General features: G+C 37.3%; 1 protein-coding gene across 1 annotated transcript in view; it reads left to right on the top strand.

Annotated features, from left to right (window-relative positions):
- Nucleotides 1-22,637, top strand: part of tank (TRAF family member-associated NFKB activator) — a 29,973-nt gene extending 7,336 nt beyond the window's left edge. Inside the window, exons 6-8 of the mRNA XM_067444587.1 lie at nucleotides 3,370-3,488; nucleotides 10,556-10,926; nucleotides 21,483-22,637. Of these exons, the coding sequence (XP_067300688.1) occupies nucleotides 3,370-3,488; nucleotides 10,556-10,926; nucleotides 21,483-21,647 (655 nt within the window). The 3' untranslated portion in view covers nucleotides 21,648-22,637. The remainder of the gene's footprint in view (nucleotides 1-3,369; nucleotides 3,489-10,555; nucleotides 10,927-21,482) is intronic.
- Nucleotides 22,638-23,024: the final 387 nt, after the last annotated feature.

The following is a 23,024-nucleotide window of genomic DNA, read 5'->3' as shown; positions in this document are numbered from 1 at the left end:
CAATATATCTTGTATAATATCTGAATAACAAACCCCCAGATACCCCGTGCTCATGAAATACTAATGCAGTTTAGCTGATGTGGCATCAGTATGGAACAAGGGGAGGTGAACATCACTCTATATACCGAAATGACATATTGACATTCAGAAGTGGGGAGGTTAAACTTTATGCTTTATGGCTTATTTGGTTTAACTTTAAGTTAACCAGGGCTTATGGGGGGAAATGTGACCGACAGTGAAAAGTATGGCCCGGATACTTAAAATATGTTGGTAAAATGCCCCCGTTAAGAACTCACTTTTGAGTGTATTAGTGGGTGAAAATAATTTCTGTTTGGTCTCCAACATTTAGAAAATGTACTGAATATGCAGATTATGCACCATGTTTACACCATATAGAAGTGGCTGCAATGTACAGCACCTATAGAAACAAACAATTAACTTTAAATGACATGTCAGGACTAAATACAAATAAAAAATAAAATAAAATGACTTTTTAATGAAAATTAGTTGTTTACACTTTAATGAGTAACTGCTATGTAGAAAGCAATAAGACAACTTTTACAGTGTATGTATTTATTGACATCGTTTGTTAGGTTATTTACTTAGTTTATTAAATTTAGTTAGTCAATTAGTTTATTTATTTACTTAGTTTGCTTATTTACTTAATTAGTTTAATTATTTACTTAGTTTGCTTATTTACTTAATTGGTTTAATTATTTACTTAGTTTGCTTATTTACTTAATTAGTTTAGTTAATTACTTAGTTGAGTTAGAGACAGTTACTTAGTTTACAGTTTGGATATCTACTTAGTTCAGTTTTTTGATTACTTAATTTACTGGTAGTTTAGTTAATTACTTGGTTTAGTTATTTACAGCTTGTATATTTTCTTAGTTTGGTTATTTAATTAGTTAATTTAGTTTAGTTATTTACTTAGTTTAGTTGTTTAGTTATTTACTTTAAGCTGTAGTCCAGAACTTATTTTGGTCAAAAAATATCCAAAATCAATTTTTGAGCAGGTACAGCGAGTGTTCAAAGCTGTCTCCTTACTGTAGCCTGATTCACACCGGTAAGCTTGTAATAACATGTTATAATTTGAGTGGTACTGGTGGGTTTCTGTGGGCATTTGAGTATGCCGATGTTTGTCGTCGGTCATTAAATCACGTCTGTGCACATAAAGAAAGAGTCCGGCTTGTAAGCAATTGCATGTGAGGATGCTGCAGGTGGCGGATCATTTATAGCCTTTTCTCACAGCCGCTGGAATAATTAAACGTATCATTTTGACGGCGGGATGTAATCCAGAAAGGTCCAAACGACAATAATCATTGACGATTCACCCGCAGTCAAAAGCAAAAGATTAGACTGTACGGATTATACAGGTAACGCTAATACACATTAATACACAGTCACGCAATGCTAAGGTGTTTAACATTTGAGAACAAAGTATACAATAATAATAATAATAATAATAATAATAATAATAATATAATAATAATAATAATTTGCATGTGATATGAGCCAAGCGATTATTATATTTAATCACCATTGGTAGCGCAATTTATTGTACACTGCAAAAAAATGCTTTTCTTACTTAGTATTTTTGTCTTGTTTCTAGTCAAAATATCTACAAATTCTTACATTAAGAAACATTTACTAGACAAGTACAAATTAATGTCTTGGAAAAAATAACCAAAAATTAAGAGAATTTTTGCTTAAAATAAGCAAAATAACCTCCCAATGGGGTGAAAAAAATAATCTTGTTTTCTATTTGAATTAAGATTATTTTCTCACCCCACTGGCAGATTATTTTGCTTATTTTAAAATCTTAATTTTTAGTAATTTTCCCAAAACATGACAATTACTTTTGCTTGTCTAGAACTTCTAATTTTTAGATGTTTGAACTAGAAACAATACAAAAATACTAAGAAGAGCATTTTTTGCAGTGTAATGCTTTTTTTATCAATTGGTCAGAACAAAAATGCCAGACGTTACTTGTAGATGTAATGGAGGCCGGCTAGTAGTTGCTGTACGAGTAAACTTCACTCCTATGATCTCAAGGGATGCTCTAGCGAACTGATACTACAGGTTGCAGCTTTTAGCCTCCTTTTTAGAGCATTTGACTCTCATGCGGACCAGGTTTCGAGTCCCGCTTGGAGCGGGTGGTTTGAACTGGAAGGGGTTACATGGAGATGATATTTTCTAAAGAAAATTCTTATTTTGGTCAAACTTCTGAGACGTAGAATCTTTGCTTCCGAAGTGCAGTATCCACACCGTGCGGGACAGCCACACACACTCCTCAAAAAAGTCGATTAATCCGCGCTGAGGAGCCACCGATGCACAACCCACGTAAAGATAATAATTCCACAAATAACTGCAATTGCAGGTTTCAAACAGAGATGGCGACAAAGCGGCAAAATTTGCAGACTGCAGCTTTATTAGTTTAGTTAGTTAGTTAGTTAGTTAAAGGGTTAGTTCACCCAAAAAAGGAAATTAATGTAATTAATGACTCACCCTAATATCGTTTCACACCCGTAAGACCTCCGTTCATCTTCGGAGCACACTTTAAGATATTTTATATTTAGTCAGAGAGCTTATGCAAGTGTATGCACACTATACTGTCCATGTCGAGAAAGGGAATAAAAACATCATCACATATGAGACATCAGTGGGTTAATTAGAATCTCTTGAAGCATCGAAAATACATTTTGTCCAAAAATAACAAAAACTACGACTTTATTCAGCATTGTCTTCTCTTCCGTGTTTGTTTTCAATCCTCAAATAAAGATTTGAACGGTTATGAATCAGCGGATTGATTTATCATGAATCAATATGCTGATTCATAACCGTTTGAATCTACCTATCAAGTTACTTAGTTTAGTTATTTTTCTTAGTTATGTATTAATATGAATTTTTATATCATTCATATTTTAATATATTTAAATGAAGTTAAACTGTTTTATAAAAGTTCCTTCCAAAGTGAAATGTGAGTAACTAAATGTTCCGGATAAAGTTACTTGTTAGGAAACACTTTAGTATGGGGATAATTTATTCTCTATTAACTACAGCGTTTATATCAATAAAATCCTAATTCCTAATTAATAGTTAGTAAAGTAGTTGATAAGTTTAGGTATTGGGAATATTTAGGGATGTAGATTATGTTCATGCATTAATATGTGCTTTATATGTACTAATAAGCAGCCAATATTCTAGGAATATCTATGATAACAAGTTAATAGTGAGGATTGAACCCTAAAATAAAGTGTTACCATTTGTTTTTTTAAATCTTAACACAGTTTTTAAAAATGTTTTTATTAGCATCATTATATTGAAAGAGCCCTGCAGACATTTGACTTCTCTTTCTCTTTCGATTAGTGAGAATTTTCTGGAGACTTGGCAGGAAATCCAGGGGACTTTCCAGAGGATTCAGACTCTAACCAAAAGGCAGAAAGATCACCTGAGGAGAATGCACAAAGGAAATGAGACCACTAATGGTAAAATTGTATTTTTCTTTGGGAACCTAATTTGAAATTTCTGACTAATATCCTTTATTAAATTATAGCTGTTATACCACCTCACACAAGTGCGTTTATTCCCATTCTAATTAAATTAGGTAAAATAAAAACGGTGCAGTTACAATTACTTTAGAAATGTCACAACAAATTAGTAATTATATAGCTACTTGTGTAATGCAGTATTCTAGTAATTATACATTTCATTGTTTGTTCTTTCACACAATTAAAAGCAGAAATACTCCACGCAAAGCCATGGTGTGAGGGCCTTTTGCTCCGATGACCTCTGACCTCGCACACAACATTAAAATAGTCTGAGCAGATGAGCGTGTTCAATTATCACTTTGATAAATGTTGTTTTGAAGCAGCACACTGTTACACAATTACATGTCCTCTGTGAAATCACTTGGAAAACAATACGCCAGTGAGTTGTATTTTTGGACGTGGTTACATGATGGAAAGCATGCAGAAAGGACGGTGTGTGTTTTTGCCCAATGGAACGTCCATACGTATTAAACACAATTAGAAGTGTTTGCTAAGGCAAGCATTACTAATAGCTGATACTATTGCTCATACTCATGGTTAGGGCTTCTGGAAAACCATTCTGTAAATATATCAGTATTTGTCATGCAGTAAAAAAAAAAAAAAACTCATTTAAGGACCAAATAGCTACATCTTGGCAACCATTGGTGTTGTATAATTGTGGTTTTAAAAATGCAGAGGCCTTTTGGCCACATCACAGACCAGAACAGTACAAATAGCAGTACATTTATTGGCATCACTGTGGAAATGTCGTCCAGTTAATTGTTGAGGGATTATGGAAATAATAATCACCAATCAGTGAACTTTTGAAGTCAAATAAACTTTCTACTTGACTAGATCTATCTAACCAGTTAAAAATTATATACACTTTTATTTCAAGATTATATTGACCCAGAATTGAAATGTTATTATGATATATTCACCCTTATCACCCTTTTTGCCCTTTGAAAATTCAAACTTTGTACTGGACCGACTCGATCACATGATCCGCTCTGTGCTGTCGTGACTCTGGACCGACTCGATCACATGATCCGCTCTGTGCTGTCGTGACTCTGGACCGACTCGATCTTAGATCCGCTCTGTGCTGTCGTGACTCTGGACCGACTCGATCACATGATCCGCTCTGTGCTGTCGTGACTCTGGACCGACTCGATCACATGATCCGCTCTGTGCTGTCGTGACTCTGGACCGACTCGATCACATGATCCGCTCTGTGCTGTCGTGACTCTGGACCGACTCGATCTTAGATCCGCTCTGTGCTGTCGTGACTCTGGACCGACTCGATCACATGATCCGCTCTGTGCTGTCGTGACTCTGGACCGACTCGATCACATGATCCGCTCTGTGCTGTCGTGACTCTGGACCGACTCAATCACATGATCTGCTCTGTGCTTTCGTGTCTCTGGACCGACTCGATCACATGATCCGCTCTGTGCTGTCGTGTCTCTGGACCGACTCGATCACATGATCCGCTCTGTGCTGTCGTGACTCTGGACCGACTCGATCACATGATCCGCTCTGTGCTGTCGTGTCTCTGGACCGACTCAATCACATGATCCTCTCTGTGCTGTCGTGACTCTGGACCGACTCGATCACATGATCCGCTCTGTGCTGTCGTGACTCTGGACCGACTCGATCACATGATCCGCTCTGTGCTGTCGTGACTCTGGACCGACTCGATCACATGATCCGCTCTGAGCTGTCGTGTCTCTGGACCGACTCGATCACATGATCCGCTCTGTGCTGTGGTGACTCTGGACCGACTCGATCACATGATCCGCTCTGTGCTGTCGTGACTCTGGACCGACTCGATCACATGATCCGCTCTGTGCTGTCGTGACTCTGGACCGACTCGATCACATGATCCGCTCTGAGCTGTCGTGTCTCTGGACCGACTCGATCACATGATCCGCTCTGTGCTGTCGTGACTCTGGACCGACTCGATCACATGATCCGCTCTGTGCTGTCGTGACTCTGGACCGACTCGATCACATGATCCGCTCTGTGCTGTCGTGTCTCTGGACCGACTCGATCACATGATCCGCTCTGTGCTGTCGTGACTCTGGACCGACTCGATCACATGATCCGCTCTGTGCTGTCGTGACTCTGGACCGTCTCGATCACATGATCCGCTCTGTGCTGTCGTGACTCTGGATCAAGCGTTCGTGGCTCGACTCGTCAAGACTATTTTCCAAGATTGCTCCGGTCTTGTACTGTCTTTTATAAAGTATCTTCTTATTAAACTGTTTGTACAAGTTCTCAGTGTTCTTCGGTTTGCATGTAGGCACCCTCATTATGCTACCGTGTTAGTGTGAGGCTAGTTTGAGCCTTGTTTGTGATATTAACTAGCGATTTCATTTTACTTATTCTACGCCACATACACTCGCGTTATAAGCTAATCTGTTTTTAGAGATAAAACTCTGTAAATTAGATTTTCATGAAAACGCATCCCAGAGAACAATTTACTCGGTAACCATGTGTTAATTACCCCTAGGTTCATTTCTCACCGGAGTTGTCCTTCAAGGATACAAAGAGTACTTACCAACACGATCATCATTTCTGAGAGAAATAGTGACGGTGAATGCATATACTTACAATTACTCCGTTTAGGATTAGAACAAATTCAACCAAGCTCCTTTGATGACGTGCATGATTACGGTACTGTTGATCATCTGTCCGTCATCGTCTAAAGCCCGCCCTGATGATTTCATTGGTCTGAACAGTTTCTGTTCGGGTATAATTACTCCTCTATGGATCAAGTCCAGACCGATCTGCCCAAGCTCAAATGTTGTGGGCGGGGCTGAGTTCGGCTGGCATCCAGGCTAACTAAATGCCAAAAAACGTTAAAAAATAATTCTGTTTGTAGTCAATGATTGCAAAATATGTTTTTGACTGTGAAAAATTTAGCAGAGGGGAAAATGATTTGTGAAAAATCACTTAAATTTGGGTCTGTTCCTCACATAACACTATCATGACTTTAGAAGACTTGGAATACAGTGCACAAATCATATAATTTACTATTTTCATTATTTTATGATGCCCTTTTTGAGGTTTTGCAGTGTAAATCAGCACTTTTGTTCACAGAAAAGTGCCGCTCAGACATTCTGCCTAACATCTTTTGTTTCGCTGAAGAACGGAAATCAAAATGTCAAAATAGTAGTCGTAAATAATAATAGTAATATAATACTTTTGGTAAAGTTTTAGTTTAGGGTCCAATTCTTGCTATCAACGTTGTTTATTATGCATATTACTAGGATATTTTCAGTTTTTTAGTACTTATAAAGCACATATTAATGCCTTATTCTGCATGACCATATTCTAAATCTACAGGATATGAATATACATCTACAATTCTTTATCCTACCCAATACCTAAACTTAACTACATTACTATCTATTAGTAAGCAGTAATTAGGAGTCTATTCAGGCAAAATTCATAGTTATTAGTGAAAGATGGACCCTAATCTAAAGTGTGACCATACTTTTTCTCACAATGATCTCAGACTTGCTGCCTTTTAATACATTTCTCCATCGTTTACCAGGAGGTTGAATTATGGATGTCAGATCTGCTTTGATGATTATGATTTCATAATATGTTACATTACTAGCTCCACATGCCTTCTCAGTGTGATCCCAGACTTTGATCAGGATGCATTGGAGGTGAATTTCGAGCTGCGTAGTTGATTTTAATTGCTCTTGCAGTGGCAGCGGCTGACGCGGTTGTTATGGTAGAGCAATTCTCACTGCATTGTTTGGTGCTAAAATTGACAGAGTTCCTCATTAATAGTCAGCGTTGCATGGTGTGCATATCACTGCTGTGCTTTCTGTGCATTTGCATACTAATTCCCTTGTATCTATATGGGCGAGAGAGAGATTGACAAGAGAAAAATGCAGGGAAAATTTCTCCACCATTTACACAAGGCCTCTCTGTTTCCGTTTGTGTTCCTCTTAATGCTTGATTAATAGATGCATTTACATTATTTTGTTAATTTAACTTGTGATGGTCAAAGCGCGTTGAGCTTAAAGACATTATTTAAGTTTTACTGCAACACAAACTTGTTTAAGTACTGATGGATGGAAGTACTTAGGCTAGGAAGTACTGACTCTTTCAAAGGTTTGATGGAAAACTTTAGATATTAGTTCTCCCTCTTAATACATCTTAATAATAATATATACAGGGAGTGCAGAATTATTAGGCAAATGAGTATTTTGACCACATCATCCTCGTTATGCATGTTGTCTTACTCCAAGCTGTATAGGCTGGAAAGCCTACTACCAATTGAGCATATTAGGTGATGTGCATCTCTGTAATGAGAAGGGGTGTGGTCTAATGGCATCAACACCCTATATCAGGTGTGCATAATTATTAGGCAACTTCCTTTCCTTTGGCAAAATGGGTCAAAAGAAGGACTTGACAGGCTCAGAAAAGTCAAAAATAGTGAGATATATTGCAGAGGGATGCAGCAGTCTTAAAATAGCCAAGCTTCTGAAGCGTGATCATCGAACAATCAAGCGTTTCATTTAAAATAGTCAACAGGGTCGCAAGAAGCGTTTGGAAAAACCAAGGCGCAAAATAACTGCCCGTGACCTGAGAAAAGTCAAGCATGCAGCTGCCAAGATGCCACTTGCCACCAGTTTGGCCATATTTCAGGTGCTGCAACATCACTGGAGTGCCCAAAAGCACAAGGTGTGCAATACTCAGAGACATGGCCAAGGTAAGAAAGGCAGAAAGTCGACCACCACTGAACAAGACACACAAGCTGAAACGTCAAGACTGGGCCAAGAAATATCTCAAGACTGATTTTTCTAAGGTTTTATGGACTGATGAAATGAGAGTGAGTCTTGATGGGCCAGATGGATGGGCCCGTGGCTGGATTGGTAAAGGGCAGAGAGCTCCAGTCCGACTCAGACGCCAGCAAGGTGGAGGTGGAGGACTGGTTTGGGCTGGTATCATCAAAGATGAGCTTGTGGGGCCTTTTCGGGTTGAGGATGGAGTCAAGCTCAACTCCCAGTCCTACTGCCAGTTTCTGGAAGACACCTTCTTCAAGCAGTGGTACAGGAAGAAGTCTGCATCCTTCAAGAAAAACATGATCTTCATGCAGGACAATGCTCCATCACACGGCTCCAAGTACTCCACAGCGTGGCTGGCAAGAAAGGGTATAAAAGAAGAAAATCTAATGATATGGCCTCCTTGTTCACCTGATCTGAACCCCATTGAGAACCTGTGGTCCATCATCAAATGTGCGATTTACAAGGAGGGAGAACAGTACACCTCTCTGAACAGTGTCTGGGAGGCTGTGCTTGCTGCTGCACGCAATGTTGATGGTGAACAGATCAAAACACTGACAGAATCCATGGATGGCAGGCTTTTGAGTGTCCTTGCAAAGAAAGGTGGCTATATTGGTCACTGATTTGTTTTTGTTTGGTTTTTGAATGTCAGAAATGTATATTTGTGAATGTTGAGATGTTATATTGGTTTCACTGGTAAAAATAAATAATTGAAATGGGTATAAATTTGTTTTTTGTTAAGTTGCCTAATAATTATGCACAGTAATAGTCACCTGCACACACACATATCCCCCTAAAATAGCTAAAACTAAAAACTAAAACTTCCAAAAATATTCAGCTTTGATATTAATGAGTTGTTTGTGTTCATTGAGAACATGGTTGTTGTTCAATAATAAAATTAATCCTCAAAAATACAACTTGCCTAATAATTCTGCACTCCCTGTATGTATATGTATGTATTTGGCAATCGCTTTTAGCAGAAAAAGAAAAAGGTGCCTATCACAATAGGCATTATGTATCTACACGTCTCTTTTTTTCAAAAGATAATCATTTGTTAATGCATTAGCTAACAATGAGCAATATATATTTTTACAGTGTTTTTTAATCTTTGTTAATATGTTAAAGATAACCTATACCCTTTTTGATTTTGTTTTTGGCCTCTACTAGAATAGGTTTTCATGCTCAAATGTTAAAACACATTGTTTCCCCATATTCTCCATTGTTGCGGCTTCTCTCTTCCCAGTCTGTCCGTAACGCTCTGTTTAGTTAGCCCCTCCTTCTGAAAAGCACAGTGTGCTCTGATTGGTCGGCTGGATCAGTGTGTAATTGGTCAAGCGTGTTTGGGATATGGCCTGCCCATAACCATGAGTTTCAACACACTACTAACTAACTCAACCAGGCCCGCCCCATTATTCTGCATATTAATTAATTATTTAAATGAGGAATATTGTGACGTGTTCTTTCCTGGAAGAAAACTCAAGACTACAATGGAGGTGTTTCAGGGAGTTCAGAAACAGTGACACTGATTTTTCATGCTCAAACAGCAACATTACACACTAAAGAAAGGTGAAAATGTACAAAACCGCTTTGTTTGTTAATGTTAATTAGTATAGTTTACCATATTTTTCATGATAAAAGCATTGGTGTTGTAGCCTGACAAGCCAGACCACATCAAGATGTTTGGTCTGGAAACTCACCATTGACAGCTCAATCCGAGGGGCGGATAAACGGCCGTCTTTCAAACTCCCTCTGCACGCGATAGGATAGCGCTACACCAACCAGAGCAACGAAGGTGAAGCGGAGCTAGTTGACAGATTAAACTTTCGCCGTATCCGGTCGGCAAAACTCTGAACTCATCTTCCCTTTTTAAGAATGACTTCAGTGCCGTTCTTTGTTCTTTTCTAAGAGAAAAGCTTAACTCCAAGTCTTCCAGAGTCAAAGCTGATTCGAAAGACCGCCGGTTCGACAGCTTCTGTGTTTACTAGTAGCACGCAAGCGCAGCTCTGCCGTCATTATGTTAAGCCCCGCCCACCGACTCTATTCACGATGTGATTGGCCCGACCAGAGTTTGGTTTTTACAGCTCAGAAGGGTATTGAGAGTTGCTAGACGACACTCGCGGCAGATTAGATTTGCTGCCGCTAGGGTGCGTCTAGATTTCTAGGCTATTGGTGTTGGACAAATAACATAAATGTTTTGTGGATTTCCTATCTTTCCTACAGTGCAGTTTTCCATGCCCATCCAGTGCACCGACGACACTGCGGAGCAACCCGAGGTGCCGTTTTCCTCACCGCTGAGGCCAGAGGTCGACGAATCTTCGAACCCCCCGCCCCTCGCATCACGTAGCGCTGTTCCAGTCAACACCTTTTTTGATTCCCTAAGCGGCCTGAGTGTGAAGTTTCCTCCAAGCACAGACGACGAGTACGACTTTCTCAACAGTACACCGGATAAACGGGTGGACCTGCCTCTGCACAGACTGGACCTGGGAGACCAAATGCACACAATGAGGGAGGAGTCTTATTCGTCATACCCCGCTCCGTCTTCATCAACTCACACAACTGCGTCGCACGAAAATGTACGAGGACCCCAACAGGTAAGATGGACATTCACAACCATGACTTGAAAGATTGCTGGTGTCTTTATCAAAGGGTTACTTCAGCGATTTAGCATTAGGCTTTGTATCAGTAGAAACCTGGTAGTATATTCGAATTATCGTACTTTCCCCTCTCATATCCTCCTGATACAAGAGAATTATGCATTTTATTTCTGGAAAAAAATCCTCTGATGACGCAAATATCGTCATTTTGCGTCATTGGAGGAATTTTTGGCCAGAGGATAAAGACTACAGCATTAGTAGGAGCTATTTCCGCATGTTTTCAACCCGTCCATGGGGGGTGGGAGATCGCACTCATAGAATGTGTTTGCGCACGGCTGCTCGGCTCGGGCATTCATAACAGAGAGGAGCAAAGTGAGTTTTTTTAATTTTTAAATGAATTCCTCTTAACCCTTAAATGCATGACTGTTTCGCCAAACATTCTTACATATTCGGGTCGTTAGCGACCCGGCTCTATATTTAACATGACAAGACCTCTACCTGTCGCGATAATATATAAAACTACTGATGTTAGGGTAACAGCTACAGAAGAATAAAATAAAACATATTTTGTTACCTTTTGGAGCTTAGAAGGGTTCAGTTTGAGCAGATGTTTAATACCATCCTCATCTGTCCTCGTCAGAGCTCGTTTAGCAGTGCATTCGGCATCTGACTCATGTTCGCGATCTCATGCATATTCTCCAAATCATTTTCAACGTCTTCAAAATCAATATTTTGATCACTGACAGCTTCTTGACCACTTCCATCATCAAGAGACAGTGACACTAATATTTGCTTGTGTTTAGTACTTGCTCTCTGCAGTAAATCACCAAGCCATTTCAAGTTTTGCAGATTATAAGTATTATTGTTTCGTTTTCTGTCTGAGTTAACTATGAGTGAAACGTCAATTCATCACTGCATATCAGACATTGCCACCTTGTGGAATAAAGGTGAATTGCGCCTTATTTTGTAATTATAGACTAATTTATCATTGTGCGAAAAAATAAATAAAATACAATCGTACACACCTCGGGTCGTATGACCCTATACAATTTTGACAAAAAACTAGTGAAAAAACAGGCATTTAATTATAATTCTATGATTTTTTTCTTGTTATATTGTTGGATTAAAAATGGATTGATTAAGGAATACTAAGAAGATTGATGTCTAACTTTAAAAACGAATGAGGAGGAGGGTAGTGAATGACGTCTCGGGTCGCTAACGACCCGAGGTATGCATTTAAGGGTTAAAGGGGTACTTCAGCGCTAGGAAGATGAATCTGTATTTAAACTGGGTCATTAATGTAGTAGAAAAGTGAAATAATTTTTTTTATTTGGTGCTTTCTAGACAGAGAAAAGACAGAAAATGTATTTTTGTCTCTTGGGGATGAAAGACAACAATTACCAGAATGCTTTGCGCCTCTACGAGGCCATTCCCAAAGCCATCGCTACTGAATCACTGGATCAGTGTTCATTTTCCTAAAATCAGTTCAGTTAGAGAACAAACACTACATTTAAAAACTGAACGCGTCTGTTCAATTATAATGAGATTTAGCCGCTGAAAGAGTGTCACGGCACAAACACAGCAGGAGTCAGATTACATTCACCGTAAAAGCTTAACTTTCATAGGAATTAATTTAAGAAGTTAAAACACTCACTTTGCGATCACTCACGATCATTTGAATATACTACCCGGTTTTCTACTGATAGAAAGCCATATGCTAATCTCTGAAGGAACCCTTTAAGCTTCCATAGGCATGAGCTGAAAACACGTCGTGAAAATATGTCATACCCGCGCTTACCTCAGGTTTGCTCAGCTCTTCGCTCTCGTTCACACTTTATTTAACAGACACGTTCAGTTTTTAATTGTAGTGTCTATTCTCTAACTGAACAACATTATTTTATTACCATGAAAATCAAAACGACGGTGGGTGCGGTGTCATGGTGGGCAAGTGATCCAGTAATCCAGTAGCGGTGGCTTTGGGAGTGTCCTCGTAGGGCTGCGAAGCAAGTGCATTCTGGGAGTTGTTGTCTTTCATCCACATGAGACAAAAATACATTTTCTGACTTTTCTCAGTCTAAAAGGCATATTTCACATTTACTACATAAATGACCCAGTTTAAATACACATTCATCTGCCCAGCGATGAAGTACCCCTTTAAGAACTGCAACATTAATTAAGCACGAATTGTAAGAACAAGTCATATAAGTGACATCTGCTTAAAGAGATAGTTCATCCTAAAATGGAAATGAAGTCCTCATTTACTCACCATGGTGTTGTTGTTCTAATGCCGTATGTCCTTCTTTCTTATATGGACCACAAAATGAGAATCTTAAAAAAAATATCCCGCTCGCGCGTGTCCATATAATGCCAGCGAATAGCGACCAGCATTAAGGTTTAAAAAAGATGCAAAATTGAGTCATTATGAATTAATTTTCATTTTATTGAGAACTATCCCTTTAAGAAAATATCTATAGCAGTAGGCGTTTTTTAAGATCATTCACAACCCAGTCAGGTTAAACTCGGAAACATTGGATTGGGCTAATATCGTTAAAAAAAGATGATTTATATGGCATTATAGTATTCTGTTCCAAAACCTAGTGAGCTGCCTTCATGTCCACTGCCTACATAGACAGCAACTAATCAACTGCAATGCAGAGAAGTGACTCATTCAGATTGCTCTTTATGGGAAATACATCCATGCCACACAAATAGCATTTCTAATGTGAAGTGCACAGGAGGCAATTGATTCGGGCTTATTAGCATAGAAATACACATCATTCTGAAACTGAGTGAGTTTGTATATTTTTATTTAGAATGTATTTCATTCATTAGGTGTTTTAATTATCGTTCTCTTGACTTACAACTCTTGAAAACTTTGTTAGTCAAGTTAATCCACATTAGGTTTTAGAAATCTTAGGAAAAATGGGTCTGAAAGGAAAAAACTCTGAAATTGTAATAACTGAAGTATGGTTTTCACTATTAAAAGAAGCAAACCAGGGTTATTATCATTAACTAACACTAAAACAGTATTTTTTTTGGTTATGCTTTATTTTGATGGTCCCCTGACTATAAATAACGTTGCACCTCATTGTATTAGTTGAGTATTTGTTGAATTTTATGGGTAGAATTAGTAGAATATGTACTTGCAAATGTTACATTTTTTTAAATCTAAAACATTTAACACTTTATTTCAATGGTTCACTTTAGACATTCTACTAACTATATGCAACTTTGCAATTACATGTCAACTTATTCTACTAACCCAACACCTAACCCTAACCGTCTACTAACTTAGTCTACTCTAATACTCAGAGTAGTTGACATGTAGTTACTTATAGTTAGTATAATGTCTAAAGTGAAACAATGAAATAGTGTTACCTAAAACAAAATATTTATATTTATATATTTAACTTGAAGTACTAAAATAACTAAAAACTGATTCATGATTCGGATCGCCAGTGTCACGTGATTTCACACATGATCCGAATCATAAATCAATACGCACTGCACATTATTCTCTCATAACACTGCGCGGGCCATCAAAGGATTCACGTAACAGGAACTGGTGTAAATCTGAAAGTTGACTTGGAAATTCTCTGGCCATTGTTGTTTTTTTTAGGAAAAATTCCAGCTTTCCATTACGTTCTGCAAAAAAACTATTTGTTTTTAGTTTTTGTTCCTTGAATCATTCTTGCATAGAAGTATTATATCACCAATTACTCTGGCTACTTTTTTAAACAGCATTCATGTCAGTAGTGCGTCTATAATACCTTAAAATGCCGCAGGTAGTCAGCTCCCTAACTATTAACGTAAAGCATAAAGATTTTCTTAACTGTCTAAATCATGCTAAACACCTTTTCTAAAGCCTGACATCAAAAACATAATGCAAGCATGAGGTTGCTTTTGATATTTTGACATCTAGAGAATAATACAAAGTAAGCAAAAATCTGCACGCTGCTGTTGCTGTTCCCAAATATTTATTAAAAAGGCTGTATTTATTTGATCAAAAAACCTGTAATATTGAGAAATATTATTACAATTTTAAATAACTTAATTTATATATATATATATATATATATATATATATATATATATATATATATATATATATATATATATATATTAGTGTTGTCACGATACCAAAATTATGACTTCGATACGATATCAGACTAAAATATCGATATATCGATACTAAATCGATACCACAGTAAAAAAATAAATAAATAAATAAGATAAGATGCTTAATATGACAACAGAACTTATTATTCATTGTTATTTTTTACTAAAAATTCATGTGGCCAGCATGTTCCTTAGGGTTGGGCATCGTTTTGATTTAAACAATTATTGATCAATTGATCAATTACTATTCAAATTATCTCACAAATTTTTGCTATCTCAATGTATTTTTTACAATGGGGTAATTGTGTTGCAATAGCTTACACACAGCAGAAGAAAGCTTGATTTCGAATGGTAAATTGAATTTAAAAAGACGAGTAAACAGTAATAAAATAAGAACAAATAAATATATAGCAAATGTATATAAATATATAAATGAATAGCAAATGACTGCGGTCCCTTTAAGATTTAACAGACGCATGGATCCTAAACACTGTTCCTGTTACTCGTTCTTCCTGAACTGTTTGCGACTGCGTTTACGTTAATACTCTTCCAGATGTGCACTGATAATTCTTTGAGTGTATTTGACCAATAATAAACTGGAAAAGGAAGCAAATGTTTGCACTTGTATGTCAGAGGCGGCTTTATTACGGTAGGCTATGTGTGTGTGCGCTTCAGATGTGAGCACGAAATCTGCGGGGATTAGTAGAATTAATTTATGTGCAATCCCGCGCGAAATTCAGACCGATCACACACTAACACTAACACACTGTCATGAGGAAAAAGTCCAGCAGAACGCGCGTTCGCCGTGCTCAGAGGTTAACCGGGCTGAGTGAGAATATGCCGGTGTGTGTCAACTCGCTGACGGTCAGAGAGGAGAGCGCAGCTGATATCGATACTGTAAAAACTGAGAATCGTATCGTTTCAGATATTCCAGTATCGATATATATCGAAATATCGATATTTTTGACAACACTAATATATATATATATATATATATATATATATATATATATATATATATATATATATATATATATATATATATATATTCTTTTTTTTATACATGTTTGTCAATTAAATAGGTAATTGTCAGTCAAATTGTATTGTTATTTTTTGACACTGTATTGGGTGATTGGGTAATTGGTTCACTAATGAGGTCAGGTTTTGATGTTTCACACCGATACAAATTATACCTGTGTGTGCTTATTGTTTGCCTGACGGAGACCCTTTGAGTTGAAACGTTGTCTTTTTTTAAATAAATCTTTGGGAGCAGCAACTGCAGTGTGAAGATTTTTGTTTCACTGGACATGCGTACAATTTTTCCTATCTAGAGAATAATACACATGATTTTTAATGCAGTTAGTGCTTCACTTAAAGGCTCAATATGAACGATTTTTGGATTAAAATATCCGTAAACCACTAGAACAATTTCAAATGGTTTGTTGACTTGTGCAGTTACATTATCCCAAATGTTTCCAAGAATGTTTAAATCCAGAGAAATCAGCTATTTTAACCAGAACACGGACCGTACATCGCCTATCAATGACATTATATCCGCGTTACCCTCGATTTCTGGTTTTATATTGTAGAAACCATGGAAACACTAAAGCGGCTTTAATATATGATGTGTTTTATTAGACAGGTGAGCAACTGTTTGGATCATTCATGGACAGAAAACGAATGATTGTTCTCCAGCTCAACACTGTTAATCTTATTGTTTAAATCTCTTGATTTTTTTGTACCATGCCTAATATCGATATAGCTCACTGCAGTGTGAACAAGTGTCTCATAGTCATCACCGAGCGAACGTACAGCATTATAATATAACTCTCAACACACTCAAATGTGTGTAATATGATAAAACAGCGCTGTGTTACCCCACACACACATAAGCAGAAGAAGCGGAAGTGCTTGTTCGTGGCAGAATAAAAGCTCCGCCAAATCAAGGCGTCATCAAGCTTTGTTTTGAATAAGCTTTTTTATTCCATATTATGGCTTTAATCTACATACATACTGTAGGCATAATTTTAAGGCATCATTTAAGGTGATCATGATTTCTGTTAAGATAACCTATTTTCCTGCAATGCATGTATTCTTTGGAGAGAGCACAATCCCATAATGCATTGGGATGAGCATGTGTTAAATGCATTTCAAGTGTTGAAAAAAAGACTTCAATCTACTTTAATCTGTTTACTCAGTATTTTTGTGTGCTACTGTACATATTTTCTATGGCTAATAATATTGTGTTGTTAGCTAAGCAACATGCAAACAGCAAATTGATTGTCTTTTGTGCTTTTAATTTGAAAAGCCATATTAGTGTGGTATTTGCTACCTATGTACTTATGAGTACACTTATGAGGTTCCCTTTTAGTGAAAATCCCTTAAAAGTAAGCTGCCTATGCAGGCAATACAACTTAACTTTAGAACAGCGTTTGTATTATGTAAACTAGATAATATTATAAAAACACGTTATACTACACAAAATTGATAAGCTAAATATTATATAGAGTTCTTCTCTTAAGCTTACATGCCCCTTACAGAATGTAGGGATCATATATATTATATATTTTAAAAAATATAAAATTTACAAATATTTACTCGTTGCTCAAGATGACAACACATGACATGAAGAATCAATGGTATGTAAACCAAATGATCAAATTAACTTTTTTTGTGTGTGTCTGGAATATATTTAAATATGTGTTATACAGCAAATGCTAAACATCTTACAGATTCTGGAAGGGGTGTGTAAAGTTGCATATTTACAACTGTATATATTTGCAGCTTGTGAAATAGCAAAGGAAATCTAATTAAACGCATATGAAGAAGACAGAAACGAGCCCTATTGTTTTTACCTGTCCATATGGAGAACCGCGAAACTCACACCTATTATGTAAGGCTCACATCTGCACGGGAATTTGGTGCTATTCCATTTAGGATGTCAATTAGGATGTGCTAAGACCACAGAGAGCTGTGAATCACATATTACCTCGTCTTCTGTGCTGTCGTACTATTACACTCGTTTCCGGACTGTTCTTTTTGCTCTCTTTGAGCTTAAAAGCACTGCAGATACCTGGGCTCATCTGTTTTAAGAGCATGGGGGAAAAAAGTATAATAGTGTTGTTGGCAAAACAGACATTTCAAACGGAATGGCTAAATTATGAAGTGTAAATCTGGTGTTATCCAAAGAAAAGAGCAATTTCCCCCCATTATGGCAAGAAAAAGCGCTGTTTTCAAAGGGGCAGATCTTAATTTTTGTGATAACAGATTGATTATGAAGTCAGTTGTTTTGGTTATGATTGTGTCCCGAATATAAGACAAGTACAAACAATGCTATTCTCACTAGCAGAATACATGTAAAAGCTAAATAGGCCTATATATTTTCTATCTATCTATCTATCTATCTATCTATCTATCTATCTATCTATCTATCTATCTATCTATCTATCTATCTATCTATCTATCTATCTATCTATCTATCTATCTATCTATCTGTCTGTCTGTCTGTCTGTCTGTCTGTCTGTCTGTCTGTCTGTCTGTCTGTCTGTCTGTCTGTCTGTCTGTCTGTCTGTCTGTCTGTCTGTCTGTCTGTCTGTCTGTCTGTCTATAATATTGTGTATTATATTATATTATCTATGTATATCATATTAGGGCTGTCAAGCGATTTTAAGATTTTTGTTGCAAGTAATTACACAATATGGTGATGAATTACCCCCAAAATATCATTTAAAGATTTATTTTATTTTATTTAACTTAGTATTTATTACACATTAACCTTTAGGCTTCAATGACCAGGTAAATAAATAATGACCGAATTTAAATTTTTGGGTACACTATACCTTTTAATAGGCTTTTTATAAACTCTTTCCCCACAGTGGTTTTTAAAAGTTGCCAGCGTTTTTGATAATTTTCGCAAAAATGTCATGTCCCCCAGAATATTTTGTTGTATAATTATCTGAATATGCAACATATCAAAAGAAACAATTTAAGCTTTTAAAAAAACTAACCTGTTTTATTCTAGATTCATGCATTCATTTTTTATCAACACTTGAATGTGGGTAAAAGAATGTTTCATAAAAGAAGCAATGAGCTGTGAAATTCATATTTTTGTCAAAGACTACATCTGGATCAGATTCAGAGGGATGATCAAACACAGATGGAGTCCATCAACACCCCAAAGCTTCACAGTCCTGTAGCTCGTCCTGGGTCAACATTAGGCAGTTTTGATTTATATGATGTTTAAAATCGATTATCACATTATTTAACATATGCATATGATTACGTTATCACTTGTTTCTGCTTCTTCTTGGCCTGTGTGTTGATCCGGAGATTCTGTACTCTTTCAGAAGATGTGTAATAGCACCCCCTACCAAATAACATTAAAAACACGGAAACCCAGAAAATTCAGTCAATGTGAAAAGCCTTTTCTAACAAAATATAGAAATTTATTCTAAAGGCGGGGAAAGAGTTAATATATATATATATATATATATATATATATATATATATATATATATATATATATATATATATATAACTCTAAATAAGAAACTAAATCTACCAGTAGGTGGTGGTAAATTTCTAAGTCACTGGGTCCTATTTTAATGATCTGAGCACATGGTCTGAAGCTCACGGCGCAGGTGCATTTAGGCTGTGTCTAAATCCACTGTTGCTAGTTTAACAACGGAAAAAACTGTCTGTGTGCCAGCCACACAGTCCAAAAGGGTTATCCCTAGTCTCTTAATGAGTCATGGGTGTGTTTTGGGCATAACATGCAATAAACCAATCAGAGTCTCACCTCTAAGACTAAACGGCAGTGGCTCTGGCTCAGTGGTTTATGTAGGTTGTCTACAAACCAGAAGGTTGGTGGATCCCCGGTTCCACTTGACCAAGTGTCGAAGTGTCCATGAGCAAGACACCTAACCCCAGCTGCTCCCGACGAGCTGCATGGCGCCTTACATGGCTGACATCGCCGTCGGTGTATGAATGGGTGAATGTGAGGCAAAAATGTAAACCGCTTTGGATAAAAGCGCTGTATAAATGCAGTCCATTTACCAAATGCAGTCCATTTAAACGCTTCTCCAGAGAGGAATCCTTTTATTTTTAATATTTGGCATGTGTGTGTGCTGCTGCGCATCCCTGTGTGTGTAATAAGCAAGAGTGTATGCACATTGTGCACCTGCCTATAGGTTCATATTACTAACACACCCTTTAAAAAAAACACAAAAATACTGCACTATTGACTTTTTTGTCAAAAAGCTGGTTTTTGTTGGTCAGTGGCGCAGTTGTTTTCAGTTCCACAAAATAGCAATGCACCAATAAAGTGGCTGAAACCACCTGGTTTTCAGACCAGCACACCCATGGGTCAACAGATGGGAGCGAGTGCATTTGCTGTTTAAACAACGTGGATGTGGAAATGAGCTAAAACTAGCAAAAAAACACTTGTGTTGCGCTTGACGTCGCATTGCGCCGGGTGTATGATGGGGCCCATTGCGTCATTAATTCGATTAGATTCAGTCAAGCGGCTGATTCATTCAGAAATGAAGTAAAGGGCTTTCTTTATGAATGAGTCATTGAATCATTGGTTCACCTGATTGATTCGCTCTAAACGCAGATTCATTCAGAAACGAACGAGATGCACAACAGTTTTACTCTGGCTTTATAGGTTATATATTTGTTGGCAAAATTGAGCAAACGAGACAATATTGTATCTAAAATATAAAAATATGAACTTCTTATTTATTGAACTGTTGTATAAAATTATTAAGATGTGACAAAAAAGCACTCCTGAGATATTATGCTTGTTACTCCTGATATTGCTTAACTCTATCATGATATAAATTGATATAAAGACAAACTCTACTGCCATTTTCACACTTATATCTTGAGTTTTAGGGGCATATAATCGCATTCTGAAGTTTACATCACGCTGTGAGCCTCATGTTTGTCGCCAGTCAACAGTTTGGTGACCTACGTTAAATGTGTTATTACACACAGTTTCAGCCAATCTCATGTTAAACTTGAGTACCTATAGAGTAGTATTGCATCCTACATATCTCAAAAAAAAATCTTTCGTTTTGTTATATTTATGAAAGACAGATACGTACTGACTCTTCCGAAAACAGCCAAACTCGTGGAGGCGTGCAGTGGGCGGAGCTAAAAACATGTTGTAGTTGTTATTATTACACAATCATGTCACATAAAGGCATTAGCGTTTGCATTTCATTTTCACAATATCTTTTTTTCACTTCATTTATAACCTTCAGTGCATTTTAGCCTGCAGTTTGAGCTTCTATCTCTAGTCTAGCTACGGATGCATGCTGAATAGTTAAATCTTGGCATTTATTTACCCATCATGATCTGATGCCAGTTTAACAAATGGATAATTGTATGGTTGCCCTCATTGCTGTCTAATGTCTTTTGTCTATGTCCAGCTTTTTTGGACTCCAGACCTCCCGGACTTGTCGGCCCAGGCGTCAGGGACAGACGCTCAGCAGATGAACAGCCGAGAGAAGTGTGCCTTTTGCGAGGATGATGTACCCCCAAATCACATGTATAGCCACCTCAATTCACACTTCAAGAACAAAGCTGGCGATTGACACAGGCGGGCAAGGGGTCGCCCGCCGGACTGAAACGGGCTTTATCCATGGCTTTGTTGAGATGCACGCTCCCCGTCTGAACACATTTGCTCACGTCCGTCAGTGCCACGATGAAGAGAGCAGAACCTTCCGTGTCGTTTATTTAATTAGGAGAACTTTAAACGGTTCATTTTAGGGTGGTTATGTCTTAATTAATCTTTTTAGCTGCAGTTTAGTTGAAGGCGATCCGATGACTGGCAGTTTAACTGTAGAATAAAGCCGTGCTTCCTTTTTAAAGTCATTTAATTTGATGTGACAACAGAGATATCCGCATCTCGGAGGGTGAGTTGTAAATATCTCACCGTTGTACTTTTTATTGAAATGCATCCAAACCTAAAAGAACAAGCTCTTATCTGTGCTATGCATATATCAAAATAAAAATTAAATATCTAACATTTTCAATATATAACATTTGTGAATGTGAATTCACCCTGTTTCAGGCTTATAAGAATCTATCATATCTGGGTAATTAGGTGATTTTTATGTCATAAATCCTGTTACACAAATGCCTATTTTCGTATCATTTTTGTGCATCTTTTTCCTCCAAGCTAAATTCTAATATCATACTTTTGTAATATCTTTTATAAAGTGAATGCAATAAAACCCACACTGACATAGCTTAAGACAAGAGTCCTGCAGACAAGAGCATTTATTCCTAAATGTCAGGTCGGGGCAAGTTGTCACCTTTTTAGCCCTCCTGCTTTAATTTCAGCCGCACAGCTGGTACATTTAGTGATCGCTGGAAAAAATGTTCCAAGTGTTGTGGAAGTAATAACTCCTAATTGCTTTAATTTAATAACTTAATTTTAATGTGTACCACCTGTATGAAGGAATCTGTTCATAATGAGAAATAATTCCAAGATAATCATTTGAACGATAAACACCATCTGGTTTATGAAAGCGCTTCTGCACAGGTATTTCAGGTTAATTAAAACTCTGTTTCCACACTGAGTATCCAATACAAGCTCAATTTGTGATTACATGCACAATTATCTTATGATTTATACTGCTTTATTTTGTGGCCTGCTTGCTATTATATGTGGATAGGGATCTGCAGTTCATCCACACGAATGAACAGGAGCTGAGAAATATTAACCGAACGTTTTCTAGCTCACAGACGGCACATCATGCGAATTAGCTGCTCTAACACCAAAACAATCTTTTCATACGATCGCATTATACCTCTAAACTGCACTGAGCTCTCGTGTGTACAGATGTGCTTGTGTTTTTATTGGAATATCTTAAACCATGTCCTTGATGCTGCATTGGACTGTGTGTGTGTGGATAATTAGCAGCGTGGTAAACAAACGTAATGATTTTCAGTAATTCCAGTGACGA

The sequence above is a fragment of the Pseudorasbora parva genome, chromosome 5 (genome assembly GCF_024679245.1).
Source record: "Pseudorasbora parva isolate DD20220531a chromosome 5, ASM2467924v1, whole genome shotgun sequence".
Taxonomy (NCBI): Eukaryota; Metazoa; Chordata; class Actinopteri; order Cypriniformes; family Gobionidae; genus Pseudorasbora; species Pseudorasbora parva.
The sequence above is the reverse complement of the archived record's forward strand: the minus strand, read 5'-3'. Positions and strand labels throughout refer to the sequence as shown.